The following is a 24,271-nucleotide window of genomic DNA, read 5'->3' as shown; positions in this document are numbered from 1 at the left end:
CTAGCTTCTCCAACTTCTCCAACTTTTGCAAGACATTTTCACTGAAAGCTGACTTAATTTTGTAGAGGGAATTAAGGATTTAACATTTAATTTTGACCTTCCAGCTTTCAATTCCCGTTAGTTTCTTTTCATACAGGGGAAATGGAAGATTAATATGATCTAGATCCAAGACAAATTATCAGGAAATTGAAGATTATAAGAAATAAGGAGGAATAGAAGGAGGGTATATTTGTCAATTTTATCTTTAAAATAATTAAATAAAAGATTAAATAAATAAATAATAATAGATAGAAAATAATTTTATATATATATATATATGAGATTGACTAATATGCTTTCGGTAGCATATGGGCCGAAGTGCTACCGGTCCAAATTTGAAATTTCAAAATCCAAAAAGTCGATCTGATCCGTTCATCTTGTTCTCCATATTAATATGTGCTTGGAGACCAAATTTTACATTTTTCTAAATTTTTTTACTATTTATTAAGCCACTTTGAAAATCGCTGATCCAACGGTAGCACTGTTTTGTTAAGCCACCGTTGGATCAGTGATTTTCAAAGTGACTTAATATATAGTAAAAAAATTCAGAAAAATATAAAATTTGGTCTCCAAACACATATTAATATGGAGAACAAGATGAACGGTTCAGATCGACTTTTTGGATTTTGAAATTTCAAATTTGGACCGGTAGCACTTCGGCCGAAGTGCTACCGAAAGCATATTAGTCAATCTCTCTCTCTCTCTCTCTCTCTCTCTCTCTCTCTCTCTATATATATATATATATATATATATATATATATATATATTATGGTTTTATGAGGATATATTGGATATTATATATGGTGTTTTCATAGAGATTAACTATTTTAAAAGTTTGAAGGAGTACACTGGAAATTTCCCTTCTTATTAATAGATTAAACTATTCGATTACTTTCTTTACATAGAATCTCACATCTTACAAATTTAATTTAGTCGAACTACTTAATTTGTATCGATAAATTAATTATATGTGGATAATTACAAACGTGAATTGTATATGAAACTTCTTTGCTTAAAAAGATTCGGATACTAGGAAAAATTAAGTTTGTATGTATTATCCACATGTCACAAACAAATTATGGCCATTATTATTTATTTTTTATTTTTTTGTCGGAATTTATTAAGTGAATGAGGTGTGATTCTGCAGTTTAAAAATATAAAACTAAAAATAAAAATAAGAGCACACTGTATAAGAAGAGGCTTTGAGATTCGCGCAGAAAGTATTGTAACGGTTGAGATTTTCCAAAAAGTCAGGCAAAATATGAGATATTGAATTCTCCTCCCCGTCCCTTTTCAAGTAATCACCGTGAATTCCAAGTGAAGTGTTAGTAAGGAAAAGGAAAAGGAAAAGAAATGGAGATTTCAGCACACCTCAAAACCCCTTTCTTCTCCTCTACCGCTCGCCACACCCCCTCCCGCCTCGCCACCCCTCGACTCCGACTGCCCACGCTGACGGTTGCGATGGCGGCGGATATCCACTCGCCTCGTTCATCCGCCGCCGCCGCCTTGCTCTCCACCGACCCGCGCCGTCGTGACGAGGTGCTCTCCGCCGCTCTCGACTCCCTCTCCAACTGCCTCTCTGAGACCTACCTCGATGAAACCGTTCCCGGCCTTAAATCAAAGGCTAGGGGCAAGGTGAGTTGCACCGCCACCTTCCTCTTTGGTTTCTGTTTCCTACTTATTACCCATTAAACAATTTTTCAGAGAAGCCATTTGAATTCTTCTCTCAATGTTATGTAATGGCTTCTTACTAAAGTGAACAGCCTGTATACTTTGTAATTTATCTTCCTTTTGTTTATTGTTTATATGTATTAGTTGTTAACCTCTTCAAATAATGCTTTTACTAATTGAACAATTTAAAGCAAGAGATCAATTGTAACACTGTGGTTAGAATACCATGCATGTTATGCTGATAATAACATAGTATTTTGCAATTAACTTCTGATAAATTACTGCATTTTTGTACCATCTGCAAATGATACTGCTGATGCAGCGGCATGATAAATTTTTCTGGTTACATGACAAACTTTTTGGGGTCTTTCTGCATTGTCTTTTGCACTCTGTCCTTTGTAAGATAATTATATTGGTAATGACTTTCAACCCCACCATGTTGTTATAGAAAAATAAATGATAATTAAAAAACTTAAAAAAAGTTACTGCAGGGAGCTGTTTTTTATTTACTCGAAGGGTTGATGTAACTATTGTGATTTAGACATAACTGAGGGGCTCTTTGTGAAATTCTCTGATTATATTTGTTGACTTGAGCTGAATTGAGTTTTTTCTTTGTTAGGTGAGAGATGTCTACGAGGGAGATAATTATCTCGTACTCGTTACTACTGACCGTCAGAGTGCTTTTGATAGGATCCTTGCCTCTATCCCCTTTAAAGGCCAGGTTTTGACCATTTCTCATTATTAAATTGTTTTAAAAATTTGTGCAGTTAACAAACACAGTAAAATATTGGATATATTTTGGCCAAAAAAGAAGGAAAACTAATCGAGTGTCTGATTATGCCCTTATACATATCTCATTCGATGGAACTCCTAAACAATCCTCAATTGTTACCAATATTATGATTTGCAAATTGAGCCTTATCTAAAGATAATTGTAGATAACTTTATGTAGGTCCTCAATGAAACTAGTCTATGGTGGTTCAACAAGACTAGGCATATAACTCCAAATGCTGTCATTTCTTCTCCGGACAAAAATGTTACCATTGCCAAGAAATGCTCTGTCTTCCCTGTAGAATTTGTAGGTGAGTGACTATTATGTGTTTTTTGACCAAATCTTGTTGTATTTACAATTAATCCCAACACTTCTCATTCTTGCAAGTTGCAAAGAATGGTGCCTCTTTTTGGCTTTGTAAAAAACACCCAGCTTTTAAAAGGTTCAAATTTTGAAGAATGACTAATGTACCCAAGACCAAATCATATTTACCCATGCAAATATGTTGATAAGAAGTTTATGTAAAGTAGGAATACAGATTGTAAATTGATTCTGCTTTATTTAGTTCGAATTTCTGATATGGGAATCATTCTGGAGTTGAGAGCTTATTTTTAGTTTTTAAAAATATACATCTGGTATCACTATCAGTAACAAATTAGTAGTACAATTAATTGCAATTTTGAGAAAAAAGTTTGGCAATTGGCAAACACGATACAATATGTTGGTCATTAATGTCAACAAGTCCTTTTCTTGTATTCTATTTAAATTTGAAAAACAGTAATTCGCACCGTTGTAATTGTTTACCACAAGGTACCACAATTAAGTTTTTTTTTTCTTTTTTTTTATGCAACTGATGTAAAAGGTTTTGGTTGTTACAATGGAACAAACCATTTGGTGCTTTTTTATCCTTCAAAATTTATTAATTCCTTTTGATCTCTTTGTAGTAAGAGGATTTGTGACCGGCAGTACAGATACATCTCTTTGGACGGTTTATAACAAAGGTGTGAGAAATTACTGTGGTAATGCTCTTCCTGGGGGAATGGTAAAAAACCAAAAGTTACCTAGAAATATTCTCACACCTACAACCAAGGCTGTTGATCATGACGTCCCTGTAACTCCAAATGAGGTTCGTGTTTCTCTTTCTTTTTAATTTTGTTTTTCACGTCTTTACATTAATTTATAATTTTTTTATGTACAGATAATAGAAATGGGTCTGATGACAAAAGACGAGTATGATGAGGTGAGCCAGAAGGCTATGAACTTGTTTGCATTTGGTCAGGTGAACAATACCTTTATTTATTACCTTTTGAAAATTAAGTTTTTTTTTTTCTCTTGTTTTTTCTCATAAAAAAATAGAACTCATAAAAATATTCTTTCAATATACAGGAAGTGGCGTTGGAGCATGGATTACTACTTGTTGACACAAAATATGAATTCGGAAAAGCAAGCGATGGGACTATAATGTTGATTGATGAGGTATGCATTAATTGTTAATTGTTATTCTGCTTAAGAGTCCTGTGTTGTGTGATGGTTTTGTGTTTATATTTATTTTATTTTTTCTAATCAGGTACATACTCCTGACTCGAGCCGATATTGGATTGCAAATTCATATGAAGAAAGATTTAAATCTGGCCTTGAACCAGAAAATGTTGATAAGGTAATTCCAATCATATATTTCACAGGTGACAGGGCAAGTTATAATTTGTGCTAGTCTGATAAGCTTGCGTATTACTTCCTTTCTTATATTTGTTGTTTTATTTTTTTTATCACAGGAGTTTCTAAGGCTATGGTTTAAGAACAATTGCAACCCATATGAAGATAAGGTATGGCTGAACTCTCTCTCTGTTTTTTTTTTTGAAACAGGGAATAGATCTGCTTTTCTTTTCTTCTGATAATTTTTTTATTATCCCTGTTAATTGGATATCAGGTTTTGCCAGATGCACCAGTTGAACTTGTGTGTGAACTTGCATGGCGGTAAATCACTTTTGTTATGTTTTGATAGTAAAGGAAAATGATGTCAACTTGATATTCTCTTTCGATGGTTCAAAATAATAAAATAAAAAGCTCCAAGCAAAAATCAATTACAAGACCAAAAAATCAATCAAAAGATATGAACAAGTTGGAGAATAGGTTGACTAGTTGGTACAGGTCATTAAATTGTTGTACAACATGTTAGTGATTTAAATCTGAAGTACCATATATTTTCTATCCCCTTTAGGTACATTTTCCTTTTTGAGACAATCACACGTTCCAAGTTTGAACTTCCTGGAAGTGAGGTATGTAAAGTGTTTTTAAAACTTATATTTCTGGATAAATATGCCAAAATTTGTTGTTTTGTCAATTATTTTGTAATTTCAGGAGCCTATACATGAGAGGATATCAAGGAATGTCAAGGAGGCCATTTTGCACATTTGATGAGCATTGCCTTGCACAATTTTAATTCCAAAACAAGGTAATTTGTGGTAAAGAGCACAACGGTTGATTGAAAGTTTTGCCTCCAATTGAACTTCTCAACTGGGAAATTCGATCGATTATTTGACTTTTTTAATGATTAACGAGCATTTTATCATTATGATGAGATTTTGATCATGTCAAATGATATTGATATAAGATTCGGTATGAATTGGATGATATATTGATATGTACTTGTCTTAGGAGTTGTAGTTCAACCAAACTAAGTCCCCAAGTAACAGCTCAGATTTTTCTTCTTTTTCTCTACTAAATCCTTTTCTTCCGACTTTAGGTATGGATTTGTTAATTGTTATTAATTGTCATGTTGGATTAATAACAAATCAGGATCTTCGATCTTCAGCTGTCGAGACATCTGTACATTTCGTGTACAAGGCTAAAATAAGTTCTTTTTATGGAACAATGCGGGGCTTCACACCTAATTAATTATGATACATCTAATAATAACTGTGACCTCTAATGTGTTTTAAAAGTGTGACATGCAACAATATTGTCAACTCTTTTCAATATTTTTAGGTTAACGCTCTACGGCTCGTATGAATTATAATTACATATATAAATTCTCTGCACAGACAAAAATTAACTTCCGAACAGTATTACTCTTTTCAATATAACTCTTTTCAAAGTTGTAACTACTTTTATTATTTTCAGGAGCATATAAATAAGGGGATATCAAAAATTTGTCAAGTTTACTCTTTTGTACTTCCGAACAGTATTACTTTATAGAGAAATTTAATTTGAAAACATTATAAAAGACGTGTTTTTTGTGGTAGTGTCAATCTTAAATTTGTTTTTAAATTGTCTTCTTATATAATATAATTTTGCTTCCAAATAAACTTCTTAAATGCAAATTTTAACCAGTTATTTGACTTTTAACATGACTAATCATTACAAAATTTTGATTAGTTTGTTAAATTAATATTTAAAATTTGATCCAACACAAAGTTCTCAATTATTTAATTTAATTGATGATATAAGAATAATTTTGTCTATTGTGATATCAATAATGAAAATGTTTTAGTTGTGTTATGTACTTCTTATAGTTGTAATTCATTTTAAAATAAAATTACGGTGGTTGTAGTTCATTAAAATAGTTCTTTGATATTAACTCTATTCTATTTTTTATGTGAATTAATATTTTTGGTTCAATTTTAGTGGTAAAATCTCGACTTGAAAAATGTTTCAATTAAAATGCAACATTCCAATTTGTTTTAGTATTAATGTTTTTTTTTTGTGTGATCAGCATCTCATTGGTATGCCCCATTTTTTTTTTCCATTTGGATTGCTATGACAGATAATAACTACTTGTGTTCGCCATAAAGGATATATGATTACTAATTCTACGCTGATTAATTAATTAGGATCTGCAATATTTAGGGGTGAAAACGGAGCGGATACGGAGCGGATAATGCTAATACCATATCCGCATCCGTCGGATAATGAGCGGATACGAATACGGATACGGATAGTAAACGGATATCAAAATTCAAAACCAAATCCGCCTTAAACTGATACGGATACGGAACGGATAGTCCACGGATACGGATTCGAATACGGATATAAAACGAATAATGGTCGGATAATTAAGATATATGAACTTCTAAAATACAAATATTAATTAAAACATTAAATATAAATATTAATGAACTTATAAGAGATGAAAGATAATCTATTCATATAATATATATATATCAAATAAGTGTATGGTAACAAAAGATGTTGTGGTGTAGTGGTTTGAAGCTTAGTCTTAAGGCATTGAGATGGGAGGACATGGGTTCAAATCCCACCTATAGCAAATATTTATTCCTCTTTTATATGGGTTTGGCCAAACTATCCGAATCCGGATAATCCGGATATCCGCTCCGTTTAGGACTCCGAATCCGTATCCGTATCCGGATCTTTTATCGATTTCCGAAAATTATCCGAATCCGTATCCGGGAATTATCCGAATCCGGATTATCCGGATACGGAGCGGATATCCGCCGGATAATCCGGCTCCGTTTTCACCCCTAGCAATATTTGATTGTGCTATATATCCTGGAATCATAAAATATGAAGAAGTAACAAAGTTCATTAGTCCCATAATAGAGCTCATAACTCAACTCTAAAATTTATTATATTAACTTTAAATGACGAATTTGAACTATTAAAACTCATCTACCTTACAAGTGATACATCTATATAGAAAAGTTTTAAACTTTCAAATTAATTTAGTATAAAGTTAAACGGTCAAAATTAGAAGATTTATAAATTAATTTTAATGTATTAATTTTTAAAATATTTTTTGACCACTCGACTCTTTACAAAACTAATTCGAAGATTAAAAAAAAATTGTACATAGATACATCACTTGTAAGGTAGACGGGTTTCAACGATTCAGATTTGTCATTTGAAATCAATCCGATAAATTTAGAATTGAGTTCACAAAGAGAGTTGATGAACTTAGAAACACCTAATTCTACTCAAATTATTTTATAGCTGTCTGTAATTAATCTTTCTTTATATAACATTAACTTCTCTTTATATATTACTAATTTCTATATTCTTATTTATTTTATGGATGATTTCTATATTTTTATTTATTTTGCTCCATGTTGAAGACACGTACGTAATTTTCCTGAAAACGAAATATATTTCAAAGGTGCACCGTGCAAAAATGAAAAAAAAAGTTTTCTATCTAGTATGTATAATCTGAAATTAATATTTTCAATATTTTGTGGTTAACGCTCTGTAGCTCATATAAATTATGATTACATAAATTCTCTGTACAAAAAGAAGTAACTAAAGAAACCAAAAACACATTACAATTTTGACAAGTATTAACAAGAGTATGACTAAAAACTCGTATAATAAAATATTAGAGGAAATTGAAAGTTTTTTTCAAGGCCCTACAGAATAAGATAATTTTAATTAATGGTAAAAGTTTTTAATTTTCACATATAATATGTATTGCCTTGCAACAATTAATTTGAGAACATTATAATTTGTAATAATTAATACAAAAGTTGGTGTTCTAATTTAAAAAAGGTAAAAGGCAATTTTGCAGATATCTTTCTTAACATTTTTTTGAATTTATGATGACTTATGAAGGCTCTGTCATTACGGCGAAGTTTTGAGCATGTTAATTAATTAAATTGATAAATTAAAGTCGGTTCATTTCATAGTTTTCATTTATTTAGTTTAATAGAGAAAATAAGAATAATTCGGTATGATTCAAAAATTGAATAATATATTGATATATATGTACTTCTTAATTAATAATACATGAATGGTTGTTAGTTAGTTAGTTAATAAGTTAATTTTTGAGAGAATGTTATATATATATATTCTTATTCTTCTGTGAATTAGTATTCTTATTTATGATATGGCTACTTCTTTTCATTTGCATTTCTATGATAGCTAATAACGACAGGTGTTTGCTTCGAAGGTCATTAAATTTTGTTCTTAAAATGAATTGATCATTTAACTTTAATTTATTCTTATGTAGTTGTTGATTTTTTTATTTGTTTCAATTAAATTTTGTTAGACTAACCTAAACCTCTCATTTTAAGATTTATATCTCAACTAAACATCATGCACGGGCTTGCAAATTAATTTGTACTCTGACATCTCGGCCTATCCATCCAGTAACAAACGAATTCACATCCAGTCAATAACAATCAGTGTTCTAAATAGCGCGCTATAGCGTTTTTGGAGACCAAACGCTATGCTATGGCATTAAAACACGCTATTTGCGCTACAGACGCTATAGCGGTAATAGCGGTCCGTTATAGCGTATAGCGTGTAGCGCAAATAGCGCGCGCTATGCAACATTTGCTGTTTTTTTTTTTTCAATTTATATGAGCTTTAAAATAAATAAATGGTGAAGATATTGTTTAATTTTGATGAATATTACATTATATCAAATTCAAGTCTGCTATAATATTTTTTTTCATTTTGCTCTTGGTTTTTTTTTAACTGATGATAAATCAAATAAATAATTGCTAAATTATGAAAATTTTAGGGACTAACAAGAATTTCTTCAAGGATCATCTGTTTATTTTACTAGAAGTATGATTTTTTTTTCTTTTCAATTTCTAGGTTATTTTGAAATTTAAATAGAAAAAAGATAAATTATGTTATGATGTTGAAGATATTTTAAATAGAAAAAGATCGATAGTTTATGATATTAGTATTACTATAGATATTTTGAGCCGCAATTTGGACTTTGTATTGGTTCAATATGAATATTATAATTTTTTAATCAATTTGATATTATTTATTGTTCTATGAGACTAAATAATGTTGATATTTAATACAAATATATAATATAATTTTTATAAAAATAAAAAACGCTATTTGGAATAGCTTTCGCTATAGCGTCGCTATTCGCTATAGCTTTTTTTGGAGGCTCCCCGCTATGACGCGATAAACGCTATTTAGAACCTTGATAACAATAATGCGATAGTATTCGCTACCAATACTATCGGTATATCCTCACGGATACTACCATCGCTAATAGAAAAAACACATTTTTATCGGTATACCCTCGCAAATAATTAATTTTTATCCTCACAGATACTCTTCTATTTTTGTAGTTTTAATCGGGACCGTCCGATTCGAATCTATAATAGTCTATCCAAAGTAGAGTGCATACATTCCGAGAAATCAATTCAAATCAGAAAACAATCTCGAGCGACAGATTCTAATTAGACGATCTTGATCCAAAATCCAAAGATTGGGTTGAGGATCCGGACCCGTAACAAACTGGGCTTTAATAAAAGAGCAATTATTTGATTCGCTTTGAGAAATTTCTCATTCAACTTGCTAGCTTATAATAACTCCCTATTTCAATGCGTAACATATCCAAAAGTGTGAACCACATGCAAGTTTAATTAGTTTTTATCAAGGTTCTAAATAGCACGCTATAGCAGTGCTATAGAGTCGCTATAGTATTTTCAGACTATAAAAGTTATGGCGCTATCAGCGCTATAGTGTGTTATTCTGCGCTATACCAGAGCTATTTGAGCATAGCGCTGTTTTTTTAGCCAGTCCGCTATGATGCGATAAACGCTATTTAAATCTTTGATTTTTATAGAATTTACAATTATCTGAATAATTTGTAAATGACTGATACTTGATTTTGTGCATGGTACATTAATTGTTGACGAAACATAAAAGGGCTAACAATTTGTTAGTTAGCATGCCTTTTTTATTAATAGAATTAAAAGTTGTACATGAATGCCCACAGATCATAAAAGGACCTTCTTTGATCCAAAAGGATTGGATTTAATTCGATCAATTAACATTTTGGATATAAAATTATGTTCGGTTATTTAAATTTTAAGATCTCTAATATTTGGAGTCAGCTCGGATCTATCGAATTGATCGAATTAGTCAAATTACAATTACATCCTAATTCGCCTAAATTTTGTTGTTATGTTCTATTGCTGCAGCAGACTTTTCATTGTTCTTTATTTCTCTTTTTTTAGTATGATTTAAAAATAATGAAAATATTTTTCCTCTAAATTTAAAATTATTTCTTGTTCTTATTGAATAAGTTTAGTACATGTCTATTTAGGATAGTTTTTGTTAAAATTGTCAGCGGCTTCTTTTATAAAAATTGTTAAACTGATTTCTTACTACATGCCAGCAATATTGTTAAACTATTCTTTTTTTTTTTTATGTGAATTAATGTTTTTGGTTCAATTTTACCGTTAAAATCTCGACTTGCAAAAGGAACAAATTAAATTGCCACATTCCAATTTGTTCTAGTATTAATTTGTATTTTGTTTTGTGTGATGAGCAGCCCGTTGGTATGCGCTCCTTTTCCATTTGCATTGCTAGCTATGATATATAATAAGTGGAGCGAAGGATCGATATATGATTAATTAATTAAGATATTTGATTGTGCCATCCTGGAATCGATTTTTTAATATTGCTGAATCATAAAATATGAAGAAATATTGTAACATCCTATAAATTAATAGTTTTATTTAAAAATTATTTTGAACTTATTTATAAAACTTAAAAGACTTAAGAGTTAATTTATAAAAATGCTAAACTAAAAACATGCCAACGAGGCAATATGGCCACGTGGCCTTTGCTTATTTTTAATAATAGAATGGAGATATAAAATGAAACGTTGTGCATGGCTGCCCAATAGGCAGATCATATACAATTTGATTATGTCCAGAACTAACTTAATTAATTAGAGCATTTCATTTCATTTCAAAGAAAAAAAAATTATCTCCGAGTACAGTTCATTAATTTCTGGAGCATTTGAAAACAAATAAAGCGGGACTAAACCAGTACCAAGTTTTTATATGTTAACATCTACATTTGCAATTGCGCAACGCAAGCTCTTTGTTTTGTAATAATTAATACTTTTCCTGATTGATTTTAGAGAGAATAAAGTATAGTTACAATAACTGTAGTTACAACAGATGAAATGCCCTAATTTAATTAACTCAGTAATGGACATACATAAGCATAAACAAATTGTTCTGGCATATATATATAATAATATATATTATAGGCCATTACGAGATAACAGTACAGTTAAATTGCTCCAACATATGGATGTAATGTACCACTTCAACAGATACTTACTGTCCTCAAAACTGACTCTGTAATCTGTATAGAGAAAGAAAAATCATTAAACAAACTTCAATTATAGGAAATATATATATTCACATGAGTTGAACTTAGGTTAAAACCAGTTTTGCTAAATCTCTATATCAACAAACTTCATCAATGGTAACAATTAATACAATTTCATCTTACTGGCAATAGAAATATTACTCTTTGATTAAATTTTCAAGTGAAACAATCCATGTTAAAAAAAGCTCATAATAGTAAATAAACCAAATTGTAAATATTAATTTCTTACCTCTAGCAGAATATTTTTTGGTTACCCATAGAGAAATTTTCTTTCGATTTACCAGTTGACTGGCTCTAATTTTGTTGTTCATTTAGAAAGTAACAGTCAAAATGTCAAATCAAATACTTCTAATGACCACATAAGTTTCTTTTCCGTTATTTTATCTTTTAGCAAGAAAGAAGGCCTTTCGTTTATCTTATATGAACTTAAGAGACCTAGATTAATTATTTGTTTGCTTTTGCTATTTTGCATTTAACTTTAATTATATTCATTTTGGTGGAATTAAATAGTTCTGTTTTTCTGTTTGCTTGGTGTGTGGTTTGTTAAAGGACCTTGGTAATTTAATATTCTAGCTAAGAGCGAATCATTCAAGCAAATTGTGGAAAGTAGAAATTTGAAGCAGACGCTTAAAGTTACCAATGTTTAACTTTAGACAAGTAGAGATTTGTGGTGTAGGATGGATAGATATATTCCTTTTTTAGGGATTCTTGTCAGGTGTAAGAAATTTAAGAGGGGACCTATAATTAGCTTGATTGTTCATTCGTTAGCTCTTAATTTATTCATGTTGGTTTGCATAAAACTATTTGGATATTGATTTCTTTGATGTGCTTTCGTGGCAACCAGTTAAAACAATTCAGATCGTTTATTGTATTAGCTTTTCCCACTGGTATTGCCTTGTGGTATTAATTTTTGAATTTCTAATTTCTAATGAAATTAGCAGGTATCCAATAATTTAAGAAAAAAAAAATTAAAATCTTAATTTCCCTTGGGAATAAGGAATTGACTTTTTAAATCTTTATATTTGAAAATGCTCCCCAGAACTTTCATGATTTTGGTATATTTTATATATATAAATATATTCCAAATGACTTTAATGAAGTTGCCTTTTGTAATTAGTATTGTGATTTCCCAAAAAAATGAGTCATGGTTTATTGATTATTTAGAACTTTTTAGTAATAACAGAAATTTTAGACCCTTCACTACAAACAGGTTCTATTTGAAATAATAAAAAATTAGATGTTATTCCATGGAAGATTGTAAAATTTGGTCTCCAAACACATTTTAATATGGAGATCATGTTGAACCATTCAGATCTACGTACTGTTTGGACATTGAAAATCACAAAAAATGACTTATAAACATATGATGTCATGATGTGTCACCATAAAATGCTGTAATTAGATCCATCCTCATGGTATATATATATCTACTAGTAAGATACATATAATTAAAATTTAAAACCATATATGTATTTATATTTGCACAGAATTCAGATATCGGATATTGATCCGGATATAGTCGGATAATATCCATTCCGTTTGCACTCCTAGTGTTGCCTCTCTTTTTTTTGTTTACTTCGGTTCATCTCTTCTCCATTTAACTTTTTTTTTTCTTAATTAGTAATTGTATTTTAAAGTTAATGACTCAACATAGACAAAGTTGTATTATTAGTTGAATTTGTAAATAATATAAGTATTGAATGAATTATATAATTAAGATAATAAAAAATAACATATTTAAAAGACGTTAGTACGTATTCTATATTTTGTAAAATTGTCGTATCGCTATGCCTATGTCTGATAGTATTACTATCTGTACCCGTATTCATGCAGCTTAGCAAACAACGTATTCCTACAATTTTTAGGGACTTGGAGTAATGTTTCATTGAACAAAGGGGAACAAGGTGGACCAAGTATTAGAAACAAAAAAAACACCAAGAAGAAGGTAGACCATGATAGAGAAAGGCGTTTAAAGTCATGTAGCTTGGAAAATGGAGCATACTTTAATTGAACAGGGGGACCGTGCTTGACCGGGTAGAAACTAACTCATTAATTTAAAGTCATATATGTATGTAGCATGGAAATTAAATGGAGCATACTTTGAACAGGGGCCGTGCTTGACCGGGTAGATAAACTAATTAATATATATAACTCATTACAGAAAATATTTGGACTGAATTAATGTGGAGAGACTTGACTAATCAGTGTGATGAAATAATAATTCAACTAATAATTAATGTTGAAATGTGAACATAAGTTCCAAGTGATTACTTATTTCTTATTTCCATTTTGAAGGTGCCATATTATTCTCTATTCCAGATGACAACCCTACCACTCACTAGTGGAAAAACTGAAATCAGAATCGGCATATTTGGATCGGCTGTATGAACCAACCGATACTAATACCTATTTGGATCGGTTTTATCAATAAAACCGATACTAAAAGCTAATGAAAGCACAGCACATGAACTAATTGGATCGGTTCCTAGCTAAGAACCGATTCAGATAGTATCTGGATCGGTTCTAAGCTAAGAACCGATCCTAATACTTGCAAAAAAAAAAAACAAAGTATCAGGATCGGTTGTTTATAAACAACTGATGCTGATACTTTTTTTTTTTCAAAATTGGTTTTGCAAAAAAAAAAAAAATATATCAGCATCGGTTGTTTATAAACAACCGATGCTGATACTTTGTTTTTTTTTTCAAAGTTAGTTCTGCAAAAAAAAAAAAAAAAAAAAAAGTATCAGCATCGGTTGTTTATAAACAACTATAAACAACCGATGCTGATACTTTGTTTTTTTTTTTCAAAGTTAGTTCTGCAAAAAAAAAAAAAAAAAAAGTATCAGCATCGGTTGTTTATAAACAACTGATGCTGATACTTTTTTTTTTTCAAAGTTAGTTCTGCAAAAAAAAAAAAAAAAGTATCAGCATCGGTTGTTTATAAACAACCGATGCTGATACTTACATCAGTTGTTTATAAACAACCGATGTTGATACTTTTTTTTTTTTTTTTTTTTTGCAAAACCAAATTTGAAAAAAAAAAGTATCAGCATCAGTTGTTTATAAACAACCGATGCTGATACTTTTTTTTTTTTTTTGCAGAACTAACTTTGAAAAAAAAAATAGTATCAGGATCGGTTGTTTATAAACAACCGATCCTAATGATAACTCCCTATAAAACCTGCTTAGGGTTCTTCTTATTTTCATTTCGCGCCTCTCATTTTCAACTTAGCGTCTCTCTCTGTCTCCGTATCTGCCTCTCAAAATCCTCAGTACTCTTTGTCAGCGAGAAGGCAGGGAGAAGACGCCGCAGAGTCACCGTTTATGGCGCCTGACGGCGGTGGTCGGTGCAGTGTCAGCGATTCTCTTGGCGACAGCTATCAGTTCTAGAAGCTTCCCGATGCTTTGGATATCGAGCAACAGCTGTAAATGCCTCGTGGGTGAAAGTGTGAAACCTTCTTTTCCAGATTAAGTACGAATTTTGTGAAGTAATGCACGAATTAACAACAATTCATCTAAATTTTTCATGCTTATTTTCTGAAATAGGATGCAAGGAATTATTCTGGTATGGTGGAGGATTGCTGTTGCGATTATGAGACCGTCAATCATATAAATAAGGAAGTCTTGGATGGAGTTCTTCAAGAACTTGTTAAATCTCCATTTTTCAGATATTTCAAGGTGATATACCATACCACTTACATTTGGTAACTTATCAGTTTAGATGTACTGGTACAAATTGGTTTCAGCTTTACTCTCCATTTATAAAGAAAATTGGAGGTTCTGCAAAAAAAAAAAAAAAAAAAAAAAAAAAAATAGTATCAGCATCGGTTGTTTATAAACAACGGATGCTGATACTTTTTTTTTTTCAAAATTGGTTGTGCAAAAAAAAAAAAAAAAAAAAAGTATCAGCATCGGTTGTTTATAAACAACCGATGCTGATACTATTTTTTTTTTTTTCAAATTTTTTTTTTTTTTGCAGAACCATCTTTGAAAAAATATAGTATCAGGATCGGTTGTTTAAACAACCGATGCAGATTATTGTATTATCAGTATCGCCTTCATCAGAATCGGTTGTATTCCGATACTAATATGCGTATATAACCGATCCTGATTCCATATTTTCCACTGGTGACTTGATTTCCATCAAAAGTGCAGCACTACTCCCTTCTCTTTCTCTCTTTAACCAAACCACTATTTTGTGGTGATATAGCATGCGTAAATTTGGGGGCATAAAAATGAGAATTTATAAGACATATGAAAGTACAACAATTGGAGAAACTATATATTTCGGTATTCTCGATTCAAGGTAACTTAATTCATTCAGTTAATCAGTTCCAAATATTACAAATAACTGAAGCACCTAAGAAAGCATTTAAACATATTACTAACAGTACTAGTGCTGACAACTTTGTTTACTTTAACAATAACAACGCTCAAATATTTCAAATCCCAAAATAAATAAAAAAATGGACACAATTACTATTCCCTGACAATAGCCAAGCGGAGATGGAGAACTATCCACGGTATATATATGTTGAAAATAAATCCTGTCCTCAGGGAGATAGGGCTTATCATTATTAATTCTTGGGTCCCTCTCTCGTGCAATTTGAATATAATTCCATGTTTATCAAATGATGTTAAATATAGACGTACTGCTATAAATTTTAAGTCCTTCGGTCAACGGTAAATTTGTAATTAATTTCATCATTTTTCTTTTGCATGGATATGATGATACTAATAATAGAGTTCTAAGTTACATTTTAATTCTTATATTTCAAAATTATGAGTTATTATTTTATGGTAATAAAAATTGATGAATTTAAATATCGGTTAAAAAATTTCCATCTATAAAAATAACGCATCCACACACCTCCAAAATCCAAATTCGACAGATTATCATACGAATAGTTCCTGCCATTCATTATGTACATGTCGTTTGTGGATAAAAAAAAAGGTATTTCATAGACAAGCACACACACTCAAGAATATACATAGTGATTCATACCTATTTTTTAGTTCAAAGCTCTTAGATATAGTAACCGCAATTATCAATCAAATATGGGCTACAACCCTATTTTTTTCTCAAAAAAAAAAAAAAAAAAGCTCTTAGATATTTCCATCAATGAAAATATCGAAAGTAAAACCTATCTATAATGAAATTAAACCACTTTGTTCCATTCTCCCATGACATTGTAGCCCAAATTACAAAGACAAATCCCACACCTAACTCCAATCCAATAGAAACTGAGAGCACAATTGTATCAGTAGAAGACTTTAAAGGAAAATCTGTATTAAACTCATGATTTGAAGAAGTTACTGGACATTTCATGGTTAAGGGACTACCACACAATCCGGGGTTTCCCAAGTAAGAATCATTCGAGAAGGTTGAGAACTGACGGGCTTGGGGTATTTCTCCAATCAAAAAGTTGTATGAGAGATTTAGTGCAGAAAGAAAAGTGAGAGATGTGAGTTCTTGAGGGATGTGTCCGGAAAGCTGGTTGAACGAGAGATCCAGTAATTGAAGTTGTTGTAAATTAGCAAATTCTCGTCGAATTGGACCAATCAGGGCATTATGTGAAAGGTTAAGCACATAAAGTGACTTCAGCTGCCCGATCTCTTCAGGTATTTTCCCCCAAAATTCATTATTTGACATATCAATGTAGCTCACGAATATGCCCGCTGTGTACATAAGATCAAAACTCAGCCCTTTAAATGTGACTGTAGCTACATTATACGGAATGAAACTGACATTCATGTCCAAATATGGGGAACTTGTATTTGATGCACCCATCATAGCCTTCAGATTTACAAAAATATTTTTAGGCAATGTACCAATGAAATGATTTGAAGAAAGGTCAAGAACTTGTAGCATGGGGAAAAAGGAATAGTTTCCTTTTGTTTTGATTTTCACATCTGTAATTTTTCCATAGAACATATTAGATCTTAAGACAAGAACTTCCAAATTTTGAAGATTTCCCAGCCAATATGGAAATTTGTCCACTATCTTATTGTTTCCAAGGTCTAAGAACTCGAGACCATTACAATACATCAGTAATTTGGGCAAACTTCCATTTATTGCATTTCCATTTAGATTTATTGCACGAAGTCCACATGCTTGACTTATATTTTGTGGCAATGGTCCGCTTAATTTGTTACTTTTCATGTTAAGCACTTTCAATTCAGCATCTTGTAGAAGGCAAGGTGGAACTGCACCAGTTAAATTGTTATAGGAAAGATCAAGTACTGTTGGCAATGCCCAATTACAAACGGAAAGGAGAATCTCTCCCGTGAGATTACTATTTGACAGGTCTATGGAGTCAATATTTGTTTGGTAACTCAGAAAAGTAGGAAATTTTGTTAAATTGCACGATGCCAGCCCTAGATCATGTAGTTGGGGAAATGAAGCATAGAATGACTCGTTATGATTTTTGCCTTCTATAATTGACAATTTGTTGTTTGAGAGTTCAAAAGACTTAAGGTTCTTACTGTACTGGATGACATCTAAATTCAATGTACCATTGAAGTTATTTGATCCTAGAAATAACGAAATGAGCTGAGGGAATTTGAATATGGAAATTGGTACATGCCCTTGAAGATTGTTGTAAACAAGGCTAATAAATTGCAAAATTAATGAACCATTTGAGAACTCAGGGAGATATCCTGACAATTGGTTGTATCCTAGAACAAGGTATTCTAAAGAAGGGTGAGAAAACAATGACATGGGTATCATACCTGTCAATCTGTTTGATGTTAAGTACAAATTTTTGAGTCTTGTAAGGTTTCTTATTGAAGGTGGAATTTCTCCATAGAAGTTACAGGCGGCAAGATCCAATTCTAATAAATATTGGAGATTTCCAATGGAATCTGGTAATGGACCAGTAAAATTTGTTCCAGTAAGAGACAGAGATTGCAAAAAGCTTAGCTTTGTGAATACCGATAGTTGTCCTGACAATGTTGGGTTGTCTGATAAATCAAGTTTTGTTAGATTTGTAAGGTGGAATATTTCATCGGGCAAATTTCCACTTAATATACAACTTGCCATGGATAACTGCTGAAGGGTTTGGCCTACTTGGCAAACTGCCTTGGCCCATTCAGACCCATTGAGTGAAATATCAACCCAATCCAAGCGAAGAACTTGGAGCTTGGTGAGGTTTGTGAGTAAGGTTTTTAAGCCTGTGTCATGAAGATACAAGTGATTGGATGATAAGTCCAAGGAGATAAGGTTTGTGAGGGCAGAAATGCTAATAGGATAAGTCAAGATGGGTTAAATTAGCAAGTCGCTCAAACCCAGTTTGGGGAAGGATAAGATTGTCAAAATAGTTGTAAGAAAGGTTGAGGTACCGAAGAGAGCTGAGATTGAACAAAGCAGGGTTGAGTTTACCGGTGATCCACATCTCAGAAAGGTCGACTGCAGTCACCATACCAGTTTTCTCATCGCATGTGATGCCATCCCATATGCAACAGTCCGTAGTTGTATTCCATGAATGGAGTTTACTGGTATTTGTTTCGAGGAAAGGGAATTCTGTGGTCTTGAAACCTTGTTTGAGTTGACTCAAGGCATGGCGTTGGTCAGGTTGGCAGTGGGCTTGTGTTAGAGTGGTGTTTTTGGTGTACAAGGAGAAGAGAACAAGTGATAGGGAAAGAAGTGCAACAATTGCCATTGCAGGACAGAAAGAGTAAGCAAGAAAATTTTTAGTGGTGCTTGATTGAAAAGTGCTACTGCTGAGTATCCATATATATAAGAAAGCGAAAAATGAATTGAACAGAGGAAAGACTTGACTTAGCAGGATAACAGAGTAAATGGAGAGAGATGAAAATATTAACCTGTAAGCTGAAGCAAAGGGAACGCGCAACATTAACCTGTAATCAATTAGGCTGATTGAGTAATTAAAAATTAAATTAAAAGAACTTTTTTTTTGGGCAAAATTAATGATCTAAGATTGGTTAGGATCTAAATTCATTTCATTCATGCATTCTTTCTCTTTCTCTTTCTCTAGTGGTCTTATAATATATGATTCCCATGGACCGATGTCAAATAAATTGCCAGTTTTTTATGTTCAATTATAAACTTAATTATTCTATGGAGAGCACCGACTCAATTTTGAGAAGTTAGAAGTCTTCAAAGAAAAAGAAAGTCAAAAAAGGGGCTGCCGGCATAAGAGTTCAAATCCAAATTGTCTTGTAATATTTAAAATAAATTGCATTGGTTGTATAAAAAATATAAAGAACAAAGCATAATTTAATCTGGTCGGAATATTCTTTAAATATTCTTATTCTAACTTCCTAAAGTATATGTTTATTTCTTTAAGTATGCATTTGATGCAATGGTTTAAATAGCGTTTATCGCGAAATAGCGTACGGGTTAAAAAAATCGCGCTATGCTCAAATAGCAGCGCTATAGCGCGGAATAGCGCGCTATAGCGGCGCTATTTCGGCATAGCGCCATAGCTTTTTTGGTCGGAAAACGCTATAGCGCCGCTATAGCGCGCTATTTAAAACACTGATTTGATGTGTAAAGCTTCCATTGCTTCTTTTTCTTAATTCAGATTCGGGAATCATTTTAATTTTAATTTTTTTAAGTAAATGTTAGAAGTCAAGTCACTTAAATATTTAATATTTACACGGTTCCTCCATTTGAGTTTTGAACCTGCTATCTTTCACTCGAAGAGCTTTATTTTTGCCACTAGATCAAAAATTAGTTCTCAAAATCATTTTAAATTTTATGTAGTTCAGGTAGATGATTGCATTTTTTTTTTTTTTGTTATCTAACTTATAGTACAAAATAGTTTGAGAAAAGATTTTTTGTTCTCTTAACTTCTAATACAAAATAGTTTTGAGAAAAGATTGAATTGAGTCTTCCTCGTTGAAATAAAGACCGAAATTTTTATTAATACTAAAAAATTCTATCAAATTACTAAATCTATCCAATTTTGAGTTGGATTTCGAAAAATGTCCTGTCCGGTTAATAAATAATCGGACTGATTGATTTTGTCCGGTTAATAACTAACCGGACAGGATCTAACCCATTTCAAGAATTTTGTCCGGTTAATAATTAACCGGACTCAATCTATCCATTTTTTTTTTTTACAAAACAGAAATTTAAAAAAAAAATTATTTTTTATATTGAAATATTAGAAATGTTGAATATATTTATTTGAAAATAGAAGAAATACAATATAATTTGATTTATTAGAAAGACTGTAACAAATAACCCGGATCAACATTTTTCAGATCAGATTTTTCGCGGCTGTAAGAAAAATTAATATATTTCTTTATGTATTATTGGAAAAAAAATAAAAATACTTGGATTCTGAGTTATTGATCCCGGTTCAAAAGTCACTTCTAGGTAAATATAGAAAATATTATCATCCTTCTAGTACATTTAATTTCTAAAAAGTTGTACCTATTTTTGAAAAAAAACATAAACTTTAAGTTATTTAATGATTGTTATTCAAAAAGAATTTTGAAAATGTGTTCACACGTAAGCGTATACACAAAGTTTCAGGTACAGCTAGATGTACCCTTTTAAACCGTGATTTAGCTTTCGAATTAAATTGCAAGTGCACAACTTCTATTCAATAGTATAATCAGGTATCGATCCACAAGGATGGTATAAGTTCAGTTCTGAACCTTTGCTTGTCTCAGTTAGGTACTAGATTTTGAAAAAAAGATTGGTTTGATTTGTTTAAATTCCTAAGTTCAATAACAGAAAAGGAAATCAATTAAACGTTTGGTTTTACTTTGATTTTAAAACGAAGTTTCTAGGGTTTCAGATTTCATCTTCAATTCTGCCTCTCTGGACTCTCATGCGACCCTTGTGACGCGACTCGCGTGCCTAGTGATACCTTCACACGCGACTCGCGTGGTCCTCGAGTGAATGCAGCATTTGACCTGTTTTTGAATTATTCACTTGTGTAAGGATCTATTGACCGTACCTAATGTTCCTAAACATCAACTCTCGTTTATTGGCTTAATGAACCTGGTAAGGAAATGCAACTTCACCTTCTCAGATCTACAACCTCAAACTCTCATTTACTGGTGTTCAACCTAAGTCAATTGTCTGGTTTGCTAAAGGTATCCACTATCTCTCAATAGATGGAAATTTCACCTCTCAGTTACTATTGATCTCACCTCTCGGATCTAAGATCTACCTCAAATACTTGATCTAATTGCAAGAAACATCAAGGTCAAAGTACTAGAAGAGATGCAAGAAACATTCAACAGTAGACATCAAGATTCTTTTAAACAATCACAATCAAGCAATGGAAGAATAATACTCAGGCAATCAAACACAAGAAAAACTCAAATTCAAGTTCAATGCATACAAACAGAATCTTAGATTACATCAACCCTATAAACAAGTATGATCTACTCAAGCATCATAAAGAAAGAGATAAGAGAAGTAATCATGATAAAACCGAATGAAGAAATGGATCTAGGAGGATTCTTCCAATCTTCCCTTCTCAGCTTCTCCTCTTTCTTGAGCGACACTTCAAAGGCCTTGGGGTTTGAATTCTTGAATTTTCTGAACCCCCCCCCCTCCAGTGGCAAAGGGTGGTCTATTTATAGCTTTTCCAAAACGAATCCTTCAAATTTGGGCCTTTACTGGGCTTCATTGGGCCTCCGCAGTCTGCTCTGGGGACTCTTGACGCGAGTCGCGTCACCAGTGTTGCGACCCGCATTGGAACTCGTCTGATGCGCCTCGCATGAATTGGCAGTGCGACTTGCTTGATGCGCCTAGTATGGGTTGACAATGCGACTCGGAGGACTGAATGCGCCTCGCGTCTTGTGGTAACGTCAGGGTATGGTGCGACTCGCGTCGGCCAAGATGCGGGTCGCATCAAAATCTCATAATGTCAGAACTTTCCTTCTCTGCAAAATAGGAATGAAAACGCAGCAGTACCACATTCTATATATATTCAATATAATAGACGCTATTTGATGGTTCAAAATACATGATTTGGTACGGAAATTGGTCAAAATAATAGATTAGATATAGCAATATCAAAATGGATACAACTTTTTAGAAATTAAATGTACTAGAAGGATCACAATATTTTCTGTTTTACCTAGAAGTGGCTTTTGAACCGCAATCAATAACTCACAATCAAAGCATATTTATTTTTTTCCAATAAAATATAAAGAAATATATTAATTTTTCTTACAGCCGCGAAAAATCCGATCTGAAAAATGTTGATCCGAGTTATTTGTTGTAGTCTTTCTAATAAATCAAATTATATTGTATTCCTTCTATTTTCAAAGAAATATATTCAACATTTCTAATATTTCAATATAAAAAATAAAAAATTTAAAAAATTTATGCTTTGTAAAAAAAAAAAAAAGTTGGATAGATTGAGTCCGGTTAATTATTAACCGAACAAAATTCTTGAAATGGGTTAGATCCTGTCCGGTTAGTTATTAACCGGACAAAATCAGTTAGTCCGGTTATTTATTAACCGGACAGCCGGACAGGGCATTTTTCGAAATCCAACTCAAAATTGGATAGATTCAGTAATTTGATAGAATTTTTGGGTAGTAATAAAAATTTCGGAAATAAAAACAGAGAACCCCATTCTGATCCGAACCTTAATTTCCACTCTCAGATGAATTCATATTACCAAAATTAACATAAATTTGAGTTTCGATCAGAACCGTCGATATGCTTTGGCACAATATTAGAAAGACCTCGTGGCATTGAATTTTATGTGGCAGAGATGCGGGCTCGAAATCCAAACGGAGATTCTTTGTGACATTGAAAATTTAGAAGGTTAGACCTCTTTCTTTTTATAGAAAGAAAATAAATTCTACCGCAAATTTGTACAAACCATGTTTTTTTTTTTTTTTTTTTTTTTTTTTTTTTTTTGGTTCTGTACAAACCATGTAGCGCATGAAAAAGGAGCATTAATCCATAGAACCTGTTGTATGTTGTTAATGTCTATTTAGTAAAAAGAAAAAAGAAAATTCAAGTGATGTGACATAAATGGTCACATTTAACTATCTTCTTCATATTTAAAGTTGGTTTATTGAAAAAAGAAGAAAAAAATGCTCAATAGTATGAAAAATTGCAAAATAAATTAATATAAAGAAACAATGTCAGAAATTAAAACTGGTTTGATTTCTCATGGAATATTAATTGATATGTAAAAGTGAGTGTTAGTATCAACAAATAAAAATGAAATATTCAATCAGCGGAAGCTCGTTCTCTTTGGAGAAACAAATTTGGTAGAATTTAAAATGGAAAAGAAAAGAAGAAATAGAAAGGGAAGCCTGCTGAGTGGGTTGTGCAAATTTGGACATTTTAAGTTATCTCCTCTGGCTCTTAGACCTCTTTGGTACATGTTATGTACTTCAGGTTTGTTGATTTAAAGCAAGCTTACTTCAGTGTTTAGAGTATTTTGGTGTTTTATTGTGTGTGCTTTTAATCTGTGTACGGCTGTATCAGTTAGTTGTTCTTATTGGAACAATTTAAACTGTGTTATCTTGTAACGGCCTATGTATGCCAGAACAATTTGATTATGTCCAGAACTAACTTAATTAGAGCATTTCATTTGAAAGAAAAATTATCTGGAGTACAGTTCATTAATATATATATATATATAGAGAGAGAGAGAGAGAGAGAGAGATGGGCTATGGTGCATTGCAATGCATGAACCCCCTTATGCATTGCACTATAATCAC

The 24,271-nt window shown here is 31.8% G+C and overlaps 1 protein-coding gene and 1 pseudogene across 1 annotated transcript; one reads left to right on the top strand and one right to left on the bottom strand.

The window, feature by feature from the left end:
• The first annotated feature begins 1,321 nt into the window (after nt 1-1,321).
• PUR7 (purin 7) lies at nt 1,322-5,083 on the top strand. Its single transcript, XM_078301065.1, has 11 exons — nt 1,322-1,674; nt 2,330-2,431; nt 2,663-2,792; nt 3,427-3,608; nt 3,681-3,761; nt 3,869-3,958; nt 4,050-4,139; nt 4,255-4,305; nt 4,410-4,456; nt 4,701-4,758; nt 4,841-5,083. The coding sequence occupies exons 1-11, from the start codon at nt 1,393-1,395 to the stop codon at nt 4,895-4,897; spliced, it is 1,170 nt and encodes a 389-aa protein (XP_078157191.1). The 5' UTR covers nt 1,322-1,392; the 3' UTR covers nt 4,898-5,083.
• Nucleotides 5,084-16,628: 11,545 nt separating this feature from the next.
• LOC144553577 (uncharacterized) lies at nt 16,629-19,304 on the bottom strand (annotated as a pseudogene).
• Between the last annotated feature and the right edge of the window lie 4,967 nt (nt 19,305-24,271).

Source organism: Carex rostrata, chromosome 4, assembly GCF_964058835.1.
Source record: "Carex rostrata chromosome 4, lpCarRost1.2, whole genome shotgun sequence".
Taxonomy (NCBI): Eukaryota; Viridiplantae; Streptophyta; class Magnoliopsida; order Poales; family Cyperaceae; genus Carex; species Carex rostrata.
This window is presented reverse-complemented; position numbering and strand designations above follow the sequence as displayed.

Coding starts and splice junctions, on each gene's coding strand:
- PUR7 (XM_078301065.1), top strand. CDS start 1,393: ATGGAGATTTCAGCACACCTCAAAACCCCTTTCTTCTCCTCTACCGCT. Junction 2,793..3,426: donor CTTCCCTGTAGAATTTGTAG/GTGAGTGACTAT, acceptor ATCTCTTTGTAG/TAAGAGGATTTGTGACCGGC. Junction 4,306..4,409: donor GCAACCCATATGAAGATAAG/GTATGGCTGAAC, acceptor ATTGGATATCAG/GTTTTGCCAGATGCACCAGT.